Genomic DNA, 15632 nt, shown 5'->3' on the forward strand with positions numbered 1-15632 from the left:
GAGATAAGCTGGAAAGAAGAACTTGGTAAGTTAGAAAGGTCAAGGTCAAAATGGAGGCAGTTGAAGTTCTCTTTTATAAAGCTGGGGGGCAGTCTTATAGGATAGAACCCTTAACCTGTGGGGATCTAATGTCTCCGAGTAGATAGTATTAGAATTAAGTTGGATTGTGGTACACCCAGCTGATGTCCCAGCATTGCTTGGTGTGGGGACCCCCCCACCCTCACCCCACATACATCAGAATGGGTCCCAAAACCTTTTACTGCTCTTCATTGAGTCCCAGGCATGCCCTTTCAGCAGGGTTTAGATCTCCGCACACATAGGACCTCTTCTTTGACCACTCTTACCTCAGTCCTACAGCAGGCGCTCCTTTTATCTGCTATTCTTAAGAGTTTGGTCCTATTAGTTAACTTCTCATAATTCTGTCCCCTATTTTAAACTTCCCCTGTTCAAATTATGATTTTTCTTTCTTGATTGGACCCTGACTAATACAACTAGGTAATGGGTCATAAAAGTCAATAACTGCTAAGGCTGGACTGTGAATCAGGCCTGGAGTAAGATAAAACACTTCCAAGTGCTATGATACGTGGTAGCTGACCTTGAGTGTCAGTGCCTGGGAGTCAGGAGGGAGGGGCAAGAACTGTGGTCATCTGAACAACCTGTATCATTGGACGACGTAAGTCTTGGTGTGGCCAGATCATCCCACTTTTCAGAAGCTGGAAATCGGGATTTTTACATGAAATACTCTGAATTTTATATTTTGGCTCTAAATCAAATATTTTTAGATCACTGTGTGGGCCAGACAACCCATGTTTATGAATTGCCAGTCTAGAACTCTGGGCTAGACTCGTTTCTAAGCCCTTTGAAAACTAGAAACAGCCGGGTGCCTGGGTGGCTTAGTGGGTTAAGTCTGTGCCTTCAGCTCAGGTCATGATCTCAGGGTCCTGGGATCGAGCCCCATATTGGGCTCTCTGCTCAGCCAGGAGCCTGCTTCCCCTCTCTCTGCCTGCCTCTCTGCCTACTTGTGATCTCTCTCGCATGCTCTGTTAAATAAATAAACAAACAAATAAATAAATAAATAATTTTGAAGGAAGAAAGAAAGAAAAAAAGACTAGCTTACAGGCATAAAAAAGGAAAGAACAGTAGAAACTGCAAACCAGAAGGGTTGGGGGAAGTAAGTGGGGAAAATACATCACAACATGACAAGAGGGGGAGACTAGAAAACATTTCAGATTATTACAGAACATTGAAGTGCAGTTGTTAGAACCACTTAATAAAGTGGAGGACATCTCCAAGTGTACATTATTAAGGTCATTGTGCTCTCTAATCCAACCACAGTATAATAATTAATAATAATAATAGCTGCAGTATTAATTTATGTGTCAAGATCTTTGTTGATTTTAACAGTAACCTTGAGAGCGAAGAATTCTTATCCTGCTTATGGATGAGGAAACTAAGTTCAGAGTGAGTTTAGTAAATTCAAAGCCGCTATTTTTATAGCCTCTAAATACATGAACAAATAAAAAAAAAAAAAAGCTCGGCTATATAATAGGCTCTTTGTGAAAATTTAGAAAATATGTTCATCTGTAAAAGGAAAATAAAATCATCTACTCTTTCACTGTCCAGTGAGAATTGCTAGTAACATTTTTTATATCTTTCCGTTCTTTTTTTTCTATTTGCTTTTTTAATGTGGTTAATTATGTGGTTTATGTATAATTTTACGTTCTCCCTTCTTTTACCTGGTAGTATAACATAAGCATTTTCTTTTCTTTTCTTTTTTTTTTTTTTTAAGATATTTATTTATTTATTTATTTATTTGATAGAGATCACAAGTAGGCAGAGAGGCAGGCAGAGAGAGAGGAAGGTAAGCAGGCTCCCTGCTGAACAGAGAGCCCGATGCGGGGCTTGATCTCAGGACCCTGGGATCATGACCTGAGCTGAAGGCAGAGGCTTTAACCCACTGAGCCACCCAGGCGCCCCAAGCATTTTCTTTTATTACTAAAAATGTATTCTGGGCACTTTTTAATGTTTTCATTACACTCAGTTATTTTATGCATAAAAGTTCTTTTTATGTATTTAACTTGTTCTCACATTTTTGCTATGACAGTAGTTTTGAATGAATGTTTCTGTGTCTAATGCTATGAACATATTTCAGATTATGTCCTTAGGAGTCGAATAACAAGATCAAAGGAAATAAATGTTCTTAAGAAGGTTCTCAATCTGTTTTATGAAGTTTTTTTTTAAAAATGCATTTTTTCCGGGGCGCCTGGGTGGCTCAGTGGGTTAAGCCGCTGCCTTCGGCTCAGGTCATGATCTCAGGGTCCTGGGATCGAGTTCCGCATCGGGCTCTCTGCTTAGCAGGGAGCCTGCTTCCCTCTCTCTCTCTCTGCCTGCCTCTCCATCTACTTGTGATTTCTCTCTGTCAAATAAATAAATAAAATCTTTAAAAAAAAAAAATGCATTTTTTCCAACAAATGCAAATGACACAGTCTCACAAACGTTGAATACTGTTTTGTTTTTAAAGATTTTATTTATTTATCTGACAGAGAGAGAGAGAACATATAAGCAGAGGGAACAGCTGGCAGAGGGAGAGGGAGAAACAGGCTCCTGCTGAGGAGGGAGCCGAGTGTGGGACTCGATCCTAGGACCCAAGGATCATGACCTGATCCGAAGGCAGACGCTTTACTGACTGAGAACCCAGGCATTCTGAATACTAGGTTTTTAAGCTTCGCTAATTTGATAAAGGAAAAAAATTTTAGGCGGGGTGAGACAGAGGGAGGGAGAGAATCTTTTTTTTTTTTTAAATATTTTTTTAAAGATTTTATTTATTTATTTGACAGACAGAGATCACAAGTAGGCAGAGAGGCAGGCAGAGAGAAAAGGGAAGAAGCAGGCTCCCTGCCAAGCAGAGAGCTCTATGCGGGGCTGGATCCTAGAACCCTGAGATCATGGCCTAAGCCGAAGGCAGAGGCTTTAACCCACTGAGCCACCCAGGTGCCCCAGGAGGGAGAGAATCGTAAACAGGCTCCATGCATAGCATGAGCCTCACGTGGGGCTCAGACTCACAACCCTGAGATCATGACTTGAGCCAAAATCAAGAGTTGGATGCTTAACTGAGTGAGGAACCCCAGAGTCCTGGGTAAATGTATTTTTATTTTAATTTTCTCAGGTCAATTAAACATCTTATATATTAATAATACAGTATGAATTGCCAGTGTTTTCCCAGTGGGTTTTTATTTGTTTTTGTAGTCACACTGAACCACCATAAAGGGTATTTCCATTTATGCTTAGCTCTTTTATGTTTGAAAAAACGCTTTAAAAAAATCAGTCTTGTTTTCCAAAATTGGAGAAAGTGGCATTAAAAGAGTATTGCTAATTATTATCTCTAAGTCAAAAGAATTAAGAAAGTGGAAGCCTGTATGCCACTGGAAAAATGGCAAATATCAGAGCATTGTTTGCTGAATTTTTATCCAAATATCTGGGGCTTGATTTGTTATTCTTGTGAAGAAGGGGCTTAGGAAGCCCTTTCTGCATGCTGCTAATGATGTTAGAGATAATTGATAATGAGCGTTGCTCTGTGCTAAGTGTGCTGATGTCCTACTGCTGCATGATAATAGCAGTGTGGTCGTACCCCTCACAGAGGAGGACACTGAACTTACTCAGGGTCACTGCTGCAACTTAGAGGCAGGAAATTTTTAGGCATCTTGTCTCAGTTGTCGGGCCTTGAAGAGCAAGTTCGTATTTGAATTTTCTTCATTACCTGTTCCTGACAGTTAATAACAGGTAATATACCAATTAAATTGGCATAGGAAGGATCGCCTTGAAGTAGGTTTGTTTGTAAGAATATGGAGATGGCCTTTGTTGCTTGAACAAGAGTTACTGTGCACCCTAGGATATTTTATCCCTCAGTGCCTTGAGCTTTGAAGGGAGCAGTCTTTTTTTTTTTCTTCAAGATTTTGTACTTTGATTTGTCAGAGAGAGAGAGCTGAGCAGAGAGCCTGATGCGGGGCTCAATCCCAGGACCCTGAGATCATGACCTGAGCGAAAGGCAGAGGCTTAACCCACTGAGCCACCCAGGCACCCAAATACAAGTTGTTTTAATTAATATATCTGGTCAGTCCTTTGGCTCAGTCAAACTGCAGCTGTGAAACCATAGAATGAAATATTGGTTAATGGCATTGCAGAGTCCATGCTTCTTTTGAGCAAATATGTCATTTCTCTGACAGAAACTATTGCTTTGGGAACCCCATTTTCATCTTGAACCACACTTGGAATATGTAGTTCTTCATTCAGATACATCCTTATAGTGACTTATAGTGACTTACCATAAGCAAAGAAGCGAACCTGTCAGCATTTTAACTTTGACATATGCATAGTTTTGAGATTGAATCTCAAGTTGTGAAGCTGTGAAAAAAAACAGTTATGCAGATAACCAGAACCACATCTTAGTGCTTGAAATAAATCAGATTGCATCTAAAATAATTTAGGTAGTTAATATATTTTTATAAAGTAAAAATACAAACTACAACCTGTGACAGTGATGCTTATCTTTTGAAAACGGATTCTTTTTGTCATTACAAGTGGTACCTCTGTAATATTAGTCCCTCTGAGAAGGTTAGTAGACATTTACCTAGCTCATAAAAGTTACGGAGGATGAATAACCTTCATAGTGCTTTGTTGAAGATTGAAGATGTAGTAACTGAGCAATGTTCTGAGCTCCTTGGAAAGAAAAAATAGATGTCATTTAAGATATTTGCATTAATGAGACAAATGACAGCACTGCTTCATGTTTACTGTAGTGGAATCACATTGTGGTTCTTTATTATATGTACTTGAATAGACCTTGAGCTAAAGCATAAATTCCAAAGCAGCTAACCACTGAAAATTCTTGATATGATTATATTTGTAAGGAATATGTTAGGGCTATTTCCCAGGTGTAAAGTGGTTCCACTACATCTGTGTATCTGTTGATACTGCAGCCAGTGAAATGGGGGGGGGGGGTACCATGTCCCTAGTGCCTTTGTGTGGTGCTGGGCATTTAATTCATTCTTTCAGTAAATATTTAGGGAGAATTTGTTATATGCAGTTTCTGTCCTATAAACTGTTGAGCATTGAGCAGTAAATTAAAAACAAAAATCTCTTTTCCTTCATGGAACTTACAATTTTGGGGTAAGGACAAACATAGTATTCAGTGGATGTTTTGCTTCATTTGGTAAATATATGTGCTTTAATTAATTTCAGAAGGAACTAAACATAATGTAGTAATTTTAGCTCACACTGTCTTTTCTCCAAGGAGGTTTTATAAAAGTAGATGATTAACTGACGTTTACCTGGATCTCTCACAGTTTCTCAAATTCTTTGTTTCTAATTTGTTTATAGTATTATAATACAGATCTCATGTTTACACTGAAGATCAGGAGTTTCCAGGCTTTTGGGTCTCCCAGACCGGTAGTATTTTTGAAATTAGGGGAAATTGACACAGGATTGCCTGCTTTTAATTTTGCCAAGTAAGGATGCTAAAAATAAAAACCAATGTCACCATCATTTTTTTTAAAAGAAAGGATATTTTAAGGGGCGCCTGAGTGGTTCAGTGGGTTAAGCCTCTGCCTTCGGCTCAGGTCATGATCCCAGGGTCTTGGGATCGAGCCCCGCATTGGGCTCTCTGCTCAGTGAGAAGCCTGCTTCCTCCTCTCTCTTTGCCTGCCTCTCTGCCTACTTGTGATCTCTCTCTGTCAAATAAATAAATAAAATCTTTAAAAAAAAAAAAAAAAGAAAGGATATTTTAAGATGAAAAAGCAGATAGGACGTAATCTCAGAATAAAGAATAGTCTTCTACATTGAAGAAATAACGCTAGGAAAGCTTGGTACCTTGTCCTCCTCGTACTTTGCCTTGAAGCTTTAGAATTTTGGTTTTCCTCTTGATGTTGTTTAGGGGTTTTCCCAGCTCATAATATTTAAAGAGGTGGTGTGATTGAATGTTACCTTTCTTCAGAGATAAATTTTGTATAACGAATTGTATATATTGTGCTATGTGTTGAAACATTGTCTTGGAATGTGTAGGGCAACAGAGTGCATTGTCAAATCTAATCATGTCCCTACCATTACCTATCTAAGCCATGGGATCTTTTTTTTTTTTTTAAGATTTTTATTTCTTTATTTAACAGAGAGATCACAAGTAGGCAGAGAGGCAGGCAGAGAGAGAGGGGGAAACAGGCTCCCTGCTGAGCAGAGGGCCTGATGTGGGGCTTGATCCCAGGACCCTGAGACTATGACCTGAGCCAAAGGCAGAGGCCCAACCCGCTGAGCCAACCAGGCACCCCTAAGCCATGGGATCTTAAGCAAATTATTTCTCACCTTTGACCTTTGATTCTTCATCTATATATCGAGAGAGGATCATTCTTTACATTTTCTTCCAGTTCTTAAATATGCATTCTGTCTTGGTAACTTTGGTAGCTAATGTATCCCTCTTTTTAAAGTATGTGTCTAAAGATTAACAAAATGAAAATAATTTTCATTGTGTCTTTTTAAAAATTTGGATAAGGCAGCATTTTAGGAGAATTTTTTTTACTTTATGGATTTGAAAGTTTTTTCTTTTATTTTTTCTTTTATTTTTATTTTTATTCTATTTTTTAAAAATATTTATTTATTTATTTCACAGAGAGATCACAAGCAGGCAGAGAGGCGGGGAGGGGGGGAGCAGGCACCCTGCTGAGCAGAGAGCCCAATGTGGGGTTCGATTCCAGGACCCTGAGATCATGACCTGAGCTGAAGACAGAGGCTTAACCCACTGAGCCACCCAGGTGCCCCTTTATTTTATTTTTTAAAGATTTTATTTATTTATTTGACAGAGATCACAAGTAAGCAGAGAGGCAGGCAGAGAGAGAGGAAGGGAAGCAGGCTCCCTGCCAAGTAGAGAGCCCGATGCGGGGCTCAATCCCAGGATCCTGAGATCATGACCTGAGCCAAAGGCAGAGGCTGTAACCCACTGAGCCACGCAGGCTCCCCGAAAGTTTTTTTCTTAATGCCCGTAGATGTCTTAAGTTATTCTGGATGGCATGTATCCCTTAGTTATCTTACATGGTACTACTTCACTTGCAACTTCATGTTGTAGTACACAAGCCTCAAAAACTCACCTCTGTTCCTGCCTTTTTTTTTTTTTTTTTAAGATTTTATTTATTTATTTGACAGAGATCACAAGCAGGCAGAGAGAGAGAAGGAAGCAGGCTCCCCGCTGAGCAGAGAGCCCGATATAGGGCTCGATCCCAGGATCCTGAGATCATGACCTGAGCCAAAGGCAGTGGCTTAACCCTCTGAGCCACCCAGGCGCCCCTGTTCCTGCTTTTTAAATCTTGACTCTATAGAACTTCACATGACACCAGTGTAGAATATTCTTTTTTTTTTTTTTTTAAAGATTTTATTTATTTATTTGACAGAGAGCGAGAGTTCACAAGTGGGCAAAGAGAGAAAGGGAAGCAGGCTCCCTGCTGTGCAGGGCTCAATCCCAGGACCCTGAGGTCAATCATGACCCTAGCCAAAGGCAGAGGCTTAACCCACTGAGCCACCCAGGTGCCCTGCCAATGTAGAATATTCTAAAGCACCTGGTGCGTGCCTAGTGAATTTGTAGGTTGGTCCAGAATTGTGAATACCTCTGGTTTTTCCAGCAGTCCTTTACATAAAATTGTGAGGAATGATTTTATTTTGCCTTTTTTTTTTTTTAAAGATTTATTTATTTGAGAGAGAGAGCATGAGAAGGGGGAGGGTCAGAGGGAGAAGCGGACTCCCTGCTGAGCAGGGATCCTGATGTGGGATTCGATCCAGGACTCCAGATCATGACTTGTGCTGAAAGCAGTTGCTTAACTAACTGAGCCATACAGACACCCCTCGTGAGGAATTATTTTATTTTATTTTATTAAGGATTTTATTTATTTATTTGACAGAGAGAGAGACATCCCAAGTAGGCAGAGAGGCAGGCGGTGGCGGGGGAAGGGGGGAAGCAGGGGCCCTGCTGAGCAGAGAGCCAGATGCGGGGCTTTATGCCAGGACCCTGAGATCGTGACCTGAGCCAAAGGCAGAGGTTTAACCCACTGAGCCACCCAGGTGCCCCATGAGGAATGATTTTAAAGGAATGTCTGAATGACAGGTGAGTTGTTTAAGAAAAAATTTTCCGGGCGCCTGGGTGGCTCAGTGGGTTAAGCCGCTGCCTTCGGCTCAGGTCATGATCTCAGGGTCCTGGGATCGAGTCGGGTCCTGGGATCGAGTCCCGCATCAGGCTCTCTGCTCAGCGGGGAGCCTGCTTCCTCCTCTCTCTCTCTGCCTGCCTCTCTGCCTACTTGTGATTTCTCTCTGTCAAATAAATAAATAAAATCTTTAAAAAAAAAAAAAAATTTTCCAAGTATCTTTAGTATTCTACATAGACTCTGAGCTTGTTTTCAAAGAGCTGCCATGAAGAAGCTTTGTTAAAATTGAATAGCTCTACAATGAATGCTTTCAGGGGTCGTGGCTGAATAAATCAGTACTTAGGTGGTTTTTTATACATATGCAATTTTGTAGAGTAAAAGGTACCTATCTTAATGCAGTTTGATGAATTTCAACAAATGTATAAAAATGTACCTCATGTTCCAGTCAAGATTTAGAACATTTGCATCATCCTAAAAAAAATAACTTGGTGCCATTTTCTAGTTAATGTTAATCCCTCTGGCCACTATGTTCTTACACTAACCCATTTTGCTGCAGGCAGCCACTGTTCTGATTTCTTTTGCTAAGGGTTAGTTTGGCCTGCTTTTAAACTTCATATAAATGGACTCAGACAGTAAGTAACTCTTTTGTGTAAGGCTTCTTTCATTCAAACATCAGGATAATGTTTTTGAACTTCATCAGGTTGCGGTCTAGCAACTTTTTTTTTTTTTAAGATTTTTAAAAAGATTTTTTTATTTATTGTCAGAGAGAGCACAAGCAGGCAGAGTAGCAGGCAGAGGCAGAGAGGGAAAGCAGGCTCCCTGCTGGACAAGGAGCCTGATGCGGGACTTGATCCCAGCACCCTGGGATCATGACCTGAGCAGAAGGCAGCAGCTTAACCTACTGAGCCACCCAGGCATCCCATGTAGCAGCTTTTTGTTACTGAGTAGTATTCTGTTGTATGAGTGTACCACAGTTTGTGTATCTATTCTCCTGTTGATGGACAGCTGATCGAATTGTGCCTATTATTGATAAACCTCTGTGAACATTCTTGTACAAGTGTTTTTGTGAACATACATTTTTATTTCTCTTGGAAAATACCAAAAGTGGAATTGCTGGTTTAACTTGATAAGAGACTAATAGTTGCCAGAGTGATTGTATCATTTTATGGTCCTGGCAGCAATGCACGGAGAGTTCCAGTTGTTCTGTATCTTTGCTCTCATTTAGTGTCATCAGTCGTTAATCTGAGCCATTCTAGTGGGGGTAAGGAGGTATTTTGTAGTTTAGATTTGCATTTTCCTGGTGAGTAACGATGCTGAGCATCTTTTCATGGGTATATCATACATTCATATATCTTTGGTGACGTATCTATTCAATATTTTATTCATTTTTTGTTGTGTGGGTTTTTTGTTTGTTTGTGTTTACCTTTTACTGAGTTGAGAAAGTTGTGGAAGTTCTTTATATTTCACAAGCCCTTATCAGTTTCTTAGTCCATAGAAAATAGACTCTGAGAAGGAGATTTGCACATCGGAAGTTTATTGGTGAGTGCTCTTGGGAATAACACGTGGGAAAGAGTATGTAGGGATAAGCAGATGGAGAAGTTGAACTGTAATTTGGTTACAATAGAGGCCTCGGGCTCACCTGGCTCTTGAGAGATACCCATAATTGAGGCAAGGGGACCTGGCTTTGTACCTCCTTCCATACAATGCAAGGGACTAGTCTTGGGATGTAGACTACCCTGTCAGAGGGAATATAGCCTTAGGTTAGTTGGTACCCTTGGGCCCAAGGTCAGGTCCTCAGAGGGACTCAGCTGTGAGCCAGCAGTAGGCAACACTCCCAGCAGCTCGGGGAGCAGGTGTCTCCAGCCTGGAGGAGATGGATGTGGACAGTGTCACCGCAGCATCCACAACAGATAGATGTGTTGTGGGTATTTTCTTCCACTATGTAGCTGGTCTGTTCATTTTCTTAGTGGATCAGCAAATGTTTTAAATTCTTTTTGTGTATGTCCTTGCTAAGAAATTTTACGAACACTAAGATTGCAAAAATACTCTTCCCTTCTAGAAGTTTTGCGTTCTAGATTTTATATTAAAGTATAATCCATCAGGAATTAATTTATGCTAATGATGTGAGCTGCCACCTAAGCGATTGTTGAGGGTGCTCAGCTCTTTCTCTTTTAAATACATCCCTTTCATCACTTCTCATCTTCCCTTAATTTGCAAGGTAGGGGCATCTTTCATTTCCATTTCCCAGAGTAGAGCATAGTCGTAGTCAAAATGCTGAAAGGACAGCTTTCTTCCCCAGCAATTTATTCATTAGTTTGAATTTTGGAGTTCTGACACCAAGTCCCTACAGTGAAATGGTATGCTTAGTCCAGTTCAGTTTACCATTATTTTTGTCCTTCCTCAGGAGTAAAACTTTACATTTAAAACAAAGGTGGGATGCCTGGGTGGCACAGTTGGTTAAGCGGCTGCCTTCGGCTCAGGTCATGATCCCAGCGTCCTGGGATCGAGTCCCACATCGGGCTCCTTGCTTGGCGGGGAGCCTATTTCTCCCTCTGCCTCTGCTGCCACTCTGCCTGCCTGTGCTCACTCTCTCTCTCTCTCTGGCAAATAAATAAATAAAATCTTTTTAAAAATTTTTTAAATTAATAAATAAATAAATAAAACAAAGGTGACTTTTATGACTTCGTTAGAGAAAGTGATGAGAAGACTAAGTCATATACCATGTCCCCTTTTACACAGAACAGAGCTGCTTTTCTGTCTTGTGTTCTCCATGCTCTGACAGTTGGTCTCAAATGAATGCCGTGATTAACAGTGCTTTGATGAGTTTAGTAACTTGTAAAAGACAAAAGCTCTTAGAATAGCTCAGTATTAAATATTAAAATAGTAACGCCAGTTGTTTGGTGTCATGCTTCAATCACTTTCAATCACTTTGTCCTGTTGCCTCCCATATAAGACATGTAAAAAAATATTTATTTAACAGAAGTAAAGCTAAAGTACTGAATTATTAACCGTGAAGTCAGTTCTGCCTCCCGAGCCAGTGCCCCCAACTGCGGGATGCATTCAGAATGCTCTGTTTACAAGTAGCTAATATTGGCCATCCTGAATGTAGGAAGGACCGACCTGGCCTTTGTGCTAGGGAGCAAGGAATCCCCCTCTTGCTGTATGGCAAGTGTGAGTTGGTGCTGACATTGCAGCTGTAGTCTCTCCATTTTCACTAGACACACAATGAGATACAGATTCCTTTCTTCTCCCAAATGAGGGGGTGGTAATGCTTCACCTAGCCTGTCAGCTAAGAAACCATTTTCCCATAGAGACAGCATATATGTATGTATGTGTATATTATATACTTATCCCCTAGCCTCAGAGTCACAAGTTCAGTAGTATGTCAGAGATAATACAGCCATTGTTATTTTTGCTAACCTCTTAATACTAAAACAGAAATGTGAAGTACATGATACTCCATTAGTTACGGAAACTTTTTCTTAAAGTACAAAATTTCCCCCTTTTAGTTTTTAGGATCATTTTTCATACCGCTAAGACTCCAGGAAGCCATATAGGGTACACCACTACTTCAAGAAACTTTGAAATGTAATCTTTTATATCTCATATGTCAGGAGGCAGTCTCTCAAAGAAATTTGGGTAGTAAGAAAAAAATTGAGATTAGCTCAGATCAAAACTATAAATCACTAATGGCATTGATTGTAATGATAGTTTCACAGATATATACTTATCTCTGTACACATCAAGTTGTATACATTAAATATTTACAGCTTTTGGATTCCAGTCACACCTCAGTAAAGCAGTTTTTGAAAGACATCCATAAAACATTTTAGTACTGTATTAATTAAGCATATTTTTTATTATATGAGTAATACATATTCATTGTCGTTCACTTACAAATATTTTTGTAAGTTGTGTATTACATATTATGCTTATGTTTTATAAAGTCAAAACATTTGTTAATGTTTGATTTACACTTGTTTTACCTATGTGTATACTTTTTATTACAAATATGAGATTTTCAATGCATATTGTTTGCCACCAGCTTTTTCCTCATAGCAGTGCATCATGACTTTGTGTATCTGTGAAGAGACCTGAATCATAATGTTTAATCGCTGGGTGTTGTTATACTGTGACGAAGTATTATGGTTTAGTCACGCAATCTCCTTTTTTGACGATTAGGATATTTTTAGGTTTGCACTCTTAGTGCAGTGATCATCTTTGCATAGTTCTTTCTTAGGATAAATTTCTAGAAGTGAAATTGCTGGATGAAAGAATTCACATTTTTGAGGCTTTAAATTGAAATTGCCAAATAGCGGTCACCATACATTGTAGTAATTGACATTTCTCGCTGCCTCAGATAAATGTGCTTGTTTCTCCCATCATGGACGATAGACAGATTTTCCCACATCGTTGCCAATCTGGTAAATTTATAAGTGGCATCTCCTTGTTTTAATTGGCATTAATTCTTTATGAAGCTGACCCTGTTTCATGTTCACTAGCCATTGTAGATTTTGGTCTCACAAATGAGCAGCTCACGGTCTTGATTACAGATCCTTCAGAAACTTTTTCTCATTCGATCATCAATCTTTTCAACAGTTTCTGGTATTTTCTTTCCAGGAGCGGCTAAAGCTGGTGACAGTTTTGGGAGCTGGCCTTCTCTGTGGAACTGCACTGGCGGTCATCGTGCCCGAAGGAGTACATGCACTTTATGAAGATATTCTTGCGGGTGAGAGACAAAGAACAGGGTCTTCTTTGAGATACGTTGTTGACATGGAGGACTGAAAGGAGAAGCCTCATGGGTTTTTTCCTGAACATAGTTCATATTGTCATAGAATTCTGTCTTGGGAAAAGTTCTTAAAACATACCTTTTGACGTCTTTGACATTGAACACATCCTTAGCAGTTTGTGAATTGAATTCCCTGTTCATGAATGCCACTTAAGATTCATTTACTATAATGCATGAATTCCAGACTTTCTAAGTATGACAATCTTTTTTAAAGCCCACTTAAATTCTAAATGATAGTAATTGTATTTTTAATGTTCTTTAATTGAGAAAAGGAACAGGTGATAGACACTTGGATTTACGGAGTCTTTTCAGTAATTGGTACAGGTAATTTACAGGTAATTGGTGAGGATCTCTGCAGTAAAGGAGAACTAAAAAAATGAAAGAAGTCTTTCCTGACCCTAAGAACAACAAGCAGAGAATGCACAGTATAGGTGTGTGAGAGTAAATATTGGGCAGGCAGCTTGCATCGCTCACCTGCTAGACAGTTTGGTCCTCACACCTGGAAACATGCTTGATTTAGATTTGTGACTCAGCAAAATCAGATTACTGCTTGTCACAAGACTTTAGGCACCTGTGAAAGATTGAAATCACAACTGTTACATTGGTGAGTGGAATCTTCAAGTGTCAGGACTCTACTGGACTCTAAGAGTAGTATAGAAAAGTAGGCACTTTCCAAACTTCATACTAGATACAAAATAATAAGCAGCTTTTCAGATCTCAGTCAAGGAAAAAAACTGTCCTTTATCTAGAGTGATTATACTCTCCTCCCTGGGATGTGCACATAGGCATAATGAATGGTGTTAGAGGGTGGTGGCCAATGTTATGTATGAGTATTGTGGGGTCTTATTGCAAAATAGGAGAGATAAATTTTTTAAAAGATTTTATTTATTTATTTGACAGAGATCATAAGTAGGCAGAGAGAGAGAGGAGAAACCAGGCTCCCTGCTGAGCAGAGGACCTGATATGGGGCTCCATCCCACGACCCTGGGATCATGACCTGAGCTGAAGGCAGAAGCTTTAACCCACTGAGCCACCCAGACGCCCTGGTTTCTTCTCTTTTTTGATGACCCATCCTCTTGGCGGGGGAAGATAAGCATGTACTATTGCACTGATTTACTGTATACATTTTTTTTTTTTTAAAGATTTTATTTATTTATTTGACAGAGAGAGATCACAAGTAGGCAGAGAGGCAGTCAGAGTGAGAGGGGAGAAGCAGGCTCGCCGCTGAGCAGAGAGAGCCTGATGTGGGGCTCGATCCCAGGACCCTGGGATCATGACCTGAGCTGAAGGCAGAGGCTTTAATCCACTGAGCCACCCAGGTGCCCCTACTGTATACATTTTAAAACGCAAACCTAAAATGGAAAATTTTGAAGTATGAGATTTAAAGTAAGTGTGCATAGAAGACCAGTATGGTTGACTCTCGAACAGCACAGGTTTGAACTCTGCGGGTCCACTTATATGTGGGTTTTTAAAAATACAGTACCGTAAATGTGTTTCCCCTTCTTTAATCTTTTCTCTGGCTTACTTAATTGTAAGAATACAGTATATAGTACGTAAAACATACAAAATATTTGTTAAAAGACTTTATGTTATCAGTAAGGCTTCTGATTAATGGTAGGCTATTCGTAGTTAAGTTTTGGAGGAGCCAAAAGTTATATGCGGGTTTTCAACTGCACAGGGGGTCAGCACCCTAACCCCCATGTTTTTCAAGCATCATGTGTATTTTCTTTCCTATCTCAGTAGTTCACCTTGAATTTTTCTGACATGTGATTTTTTTCAGAATGTCATATAAAAAAAAATTGTGTATCCTTTTGGTCTGACTTCTTTTGCTTAGCCTAATGCATGTGAGAGCTATCATGTTATTCTGTGTATCTATTGCTGGTATGTGGTGCCTTTTTATTTCTGAGTAGTATTCCATTGTTTGGGTGAACTTTTTTCCTTCACCTTTTCCTTTCCTTTTTCCTTCCTTCCTTTAAAGCCATATTGGTTATTTTCAGTTTGTGTGGAAATATGAATAAAAACACTGTAAACATTTATATACAGGTTTTTGTGTGAACCTGAGTTGTTTTTTTTTTTCCCCTTGTGTAATTACTTGCAAGTGGGGTGGTTGGATCATATGGCAAGTGTATGTTTAACTTAAGAAATAACCAAACTCTTTTTCAAAGTAGCTGTACCTTTTTGCATTCCCAAAAATAATGGGTGAGAGTTCAGTTGCTTCCCTTCCTTGTCAACTCTTGACGCTGTTTATTTTGTTTCGGTTTTGTTTTGTTTTTTTTAAGATTTTATTTATTTATTTGACACAGAGAGAGATCACAAGTAGGCAGAGAGGCAGGCGGAGGGAGAGGGGAAAGCAGCCTCCCCGCCGAGCAGAGAGCCCAATGCGGGGCTTGATCCCAGCACCTTGAGATCACTACTTGAGCCGAAGGCAGAGGCTTAACCCACTGAGCCACCCAAGTGCCCCTTGTTTCAGTTTTTTATTTTAACTGTTCTAATAAGTAGGTAATGCTATCCCTATGTGGTTTTAATTTGCAATTCCCTCATGGCTGATGATGTTAAACATCTTTTCATATACTTGTTTGCCATTATTATGTGTTCTCTGATGATTCAAATTTTTGCCTATTTTTTAAGTTGAGTTTTCTTATTATTGAATTTTGAGGGTTCTTTACATG

The 15632-nt window shown here is 39.6% G+C and overlaps 1 protein-coding gene across 1 annotated transcript in view; it reads left to right on the forward strand.

The window, feature by feature from the left end:
• SLC39A9 (solute carrier family 39 member 9) overlaps nucleotides 1–15632 on the forward strand; it is a 60565-nt gene that overhangs the window by 7287 nt on the left and 37646 nt on the right. Inside the window, exon 2 of the mRNA XM_059182434.1 lies at nucleotides 12795–12903. Within this exon, the coding sequence (XP_059038417.1) occupies nucleotides 12795–12903 (109 nt within the window). The remainder of the gene's footprint in view (nucleotides 1–12794; nucleotides 12904–15632) is intronic.

The sequence above is a fragment of the Mustela lutreola genome, chromosome 7 (assembly GCF_030435805.1).
Source record: "Mustela lutreola isolate mMusLut2 chromosome 7, mMusLut2.pri, whole genome shotgun sequence".
NCBI lineage: Eukaryota > Metazoa > Chordata > Mammalia > Carnivora > Mustelidae > Mustela > Mustela lutreola.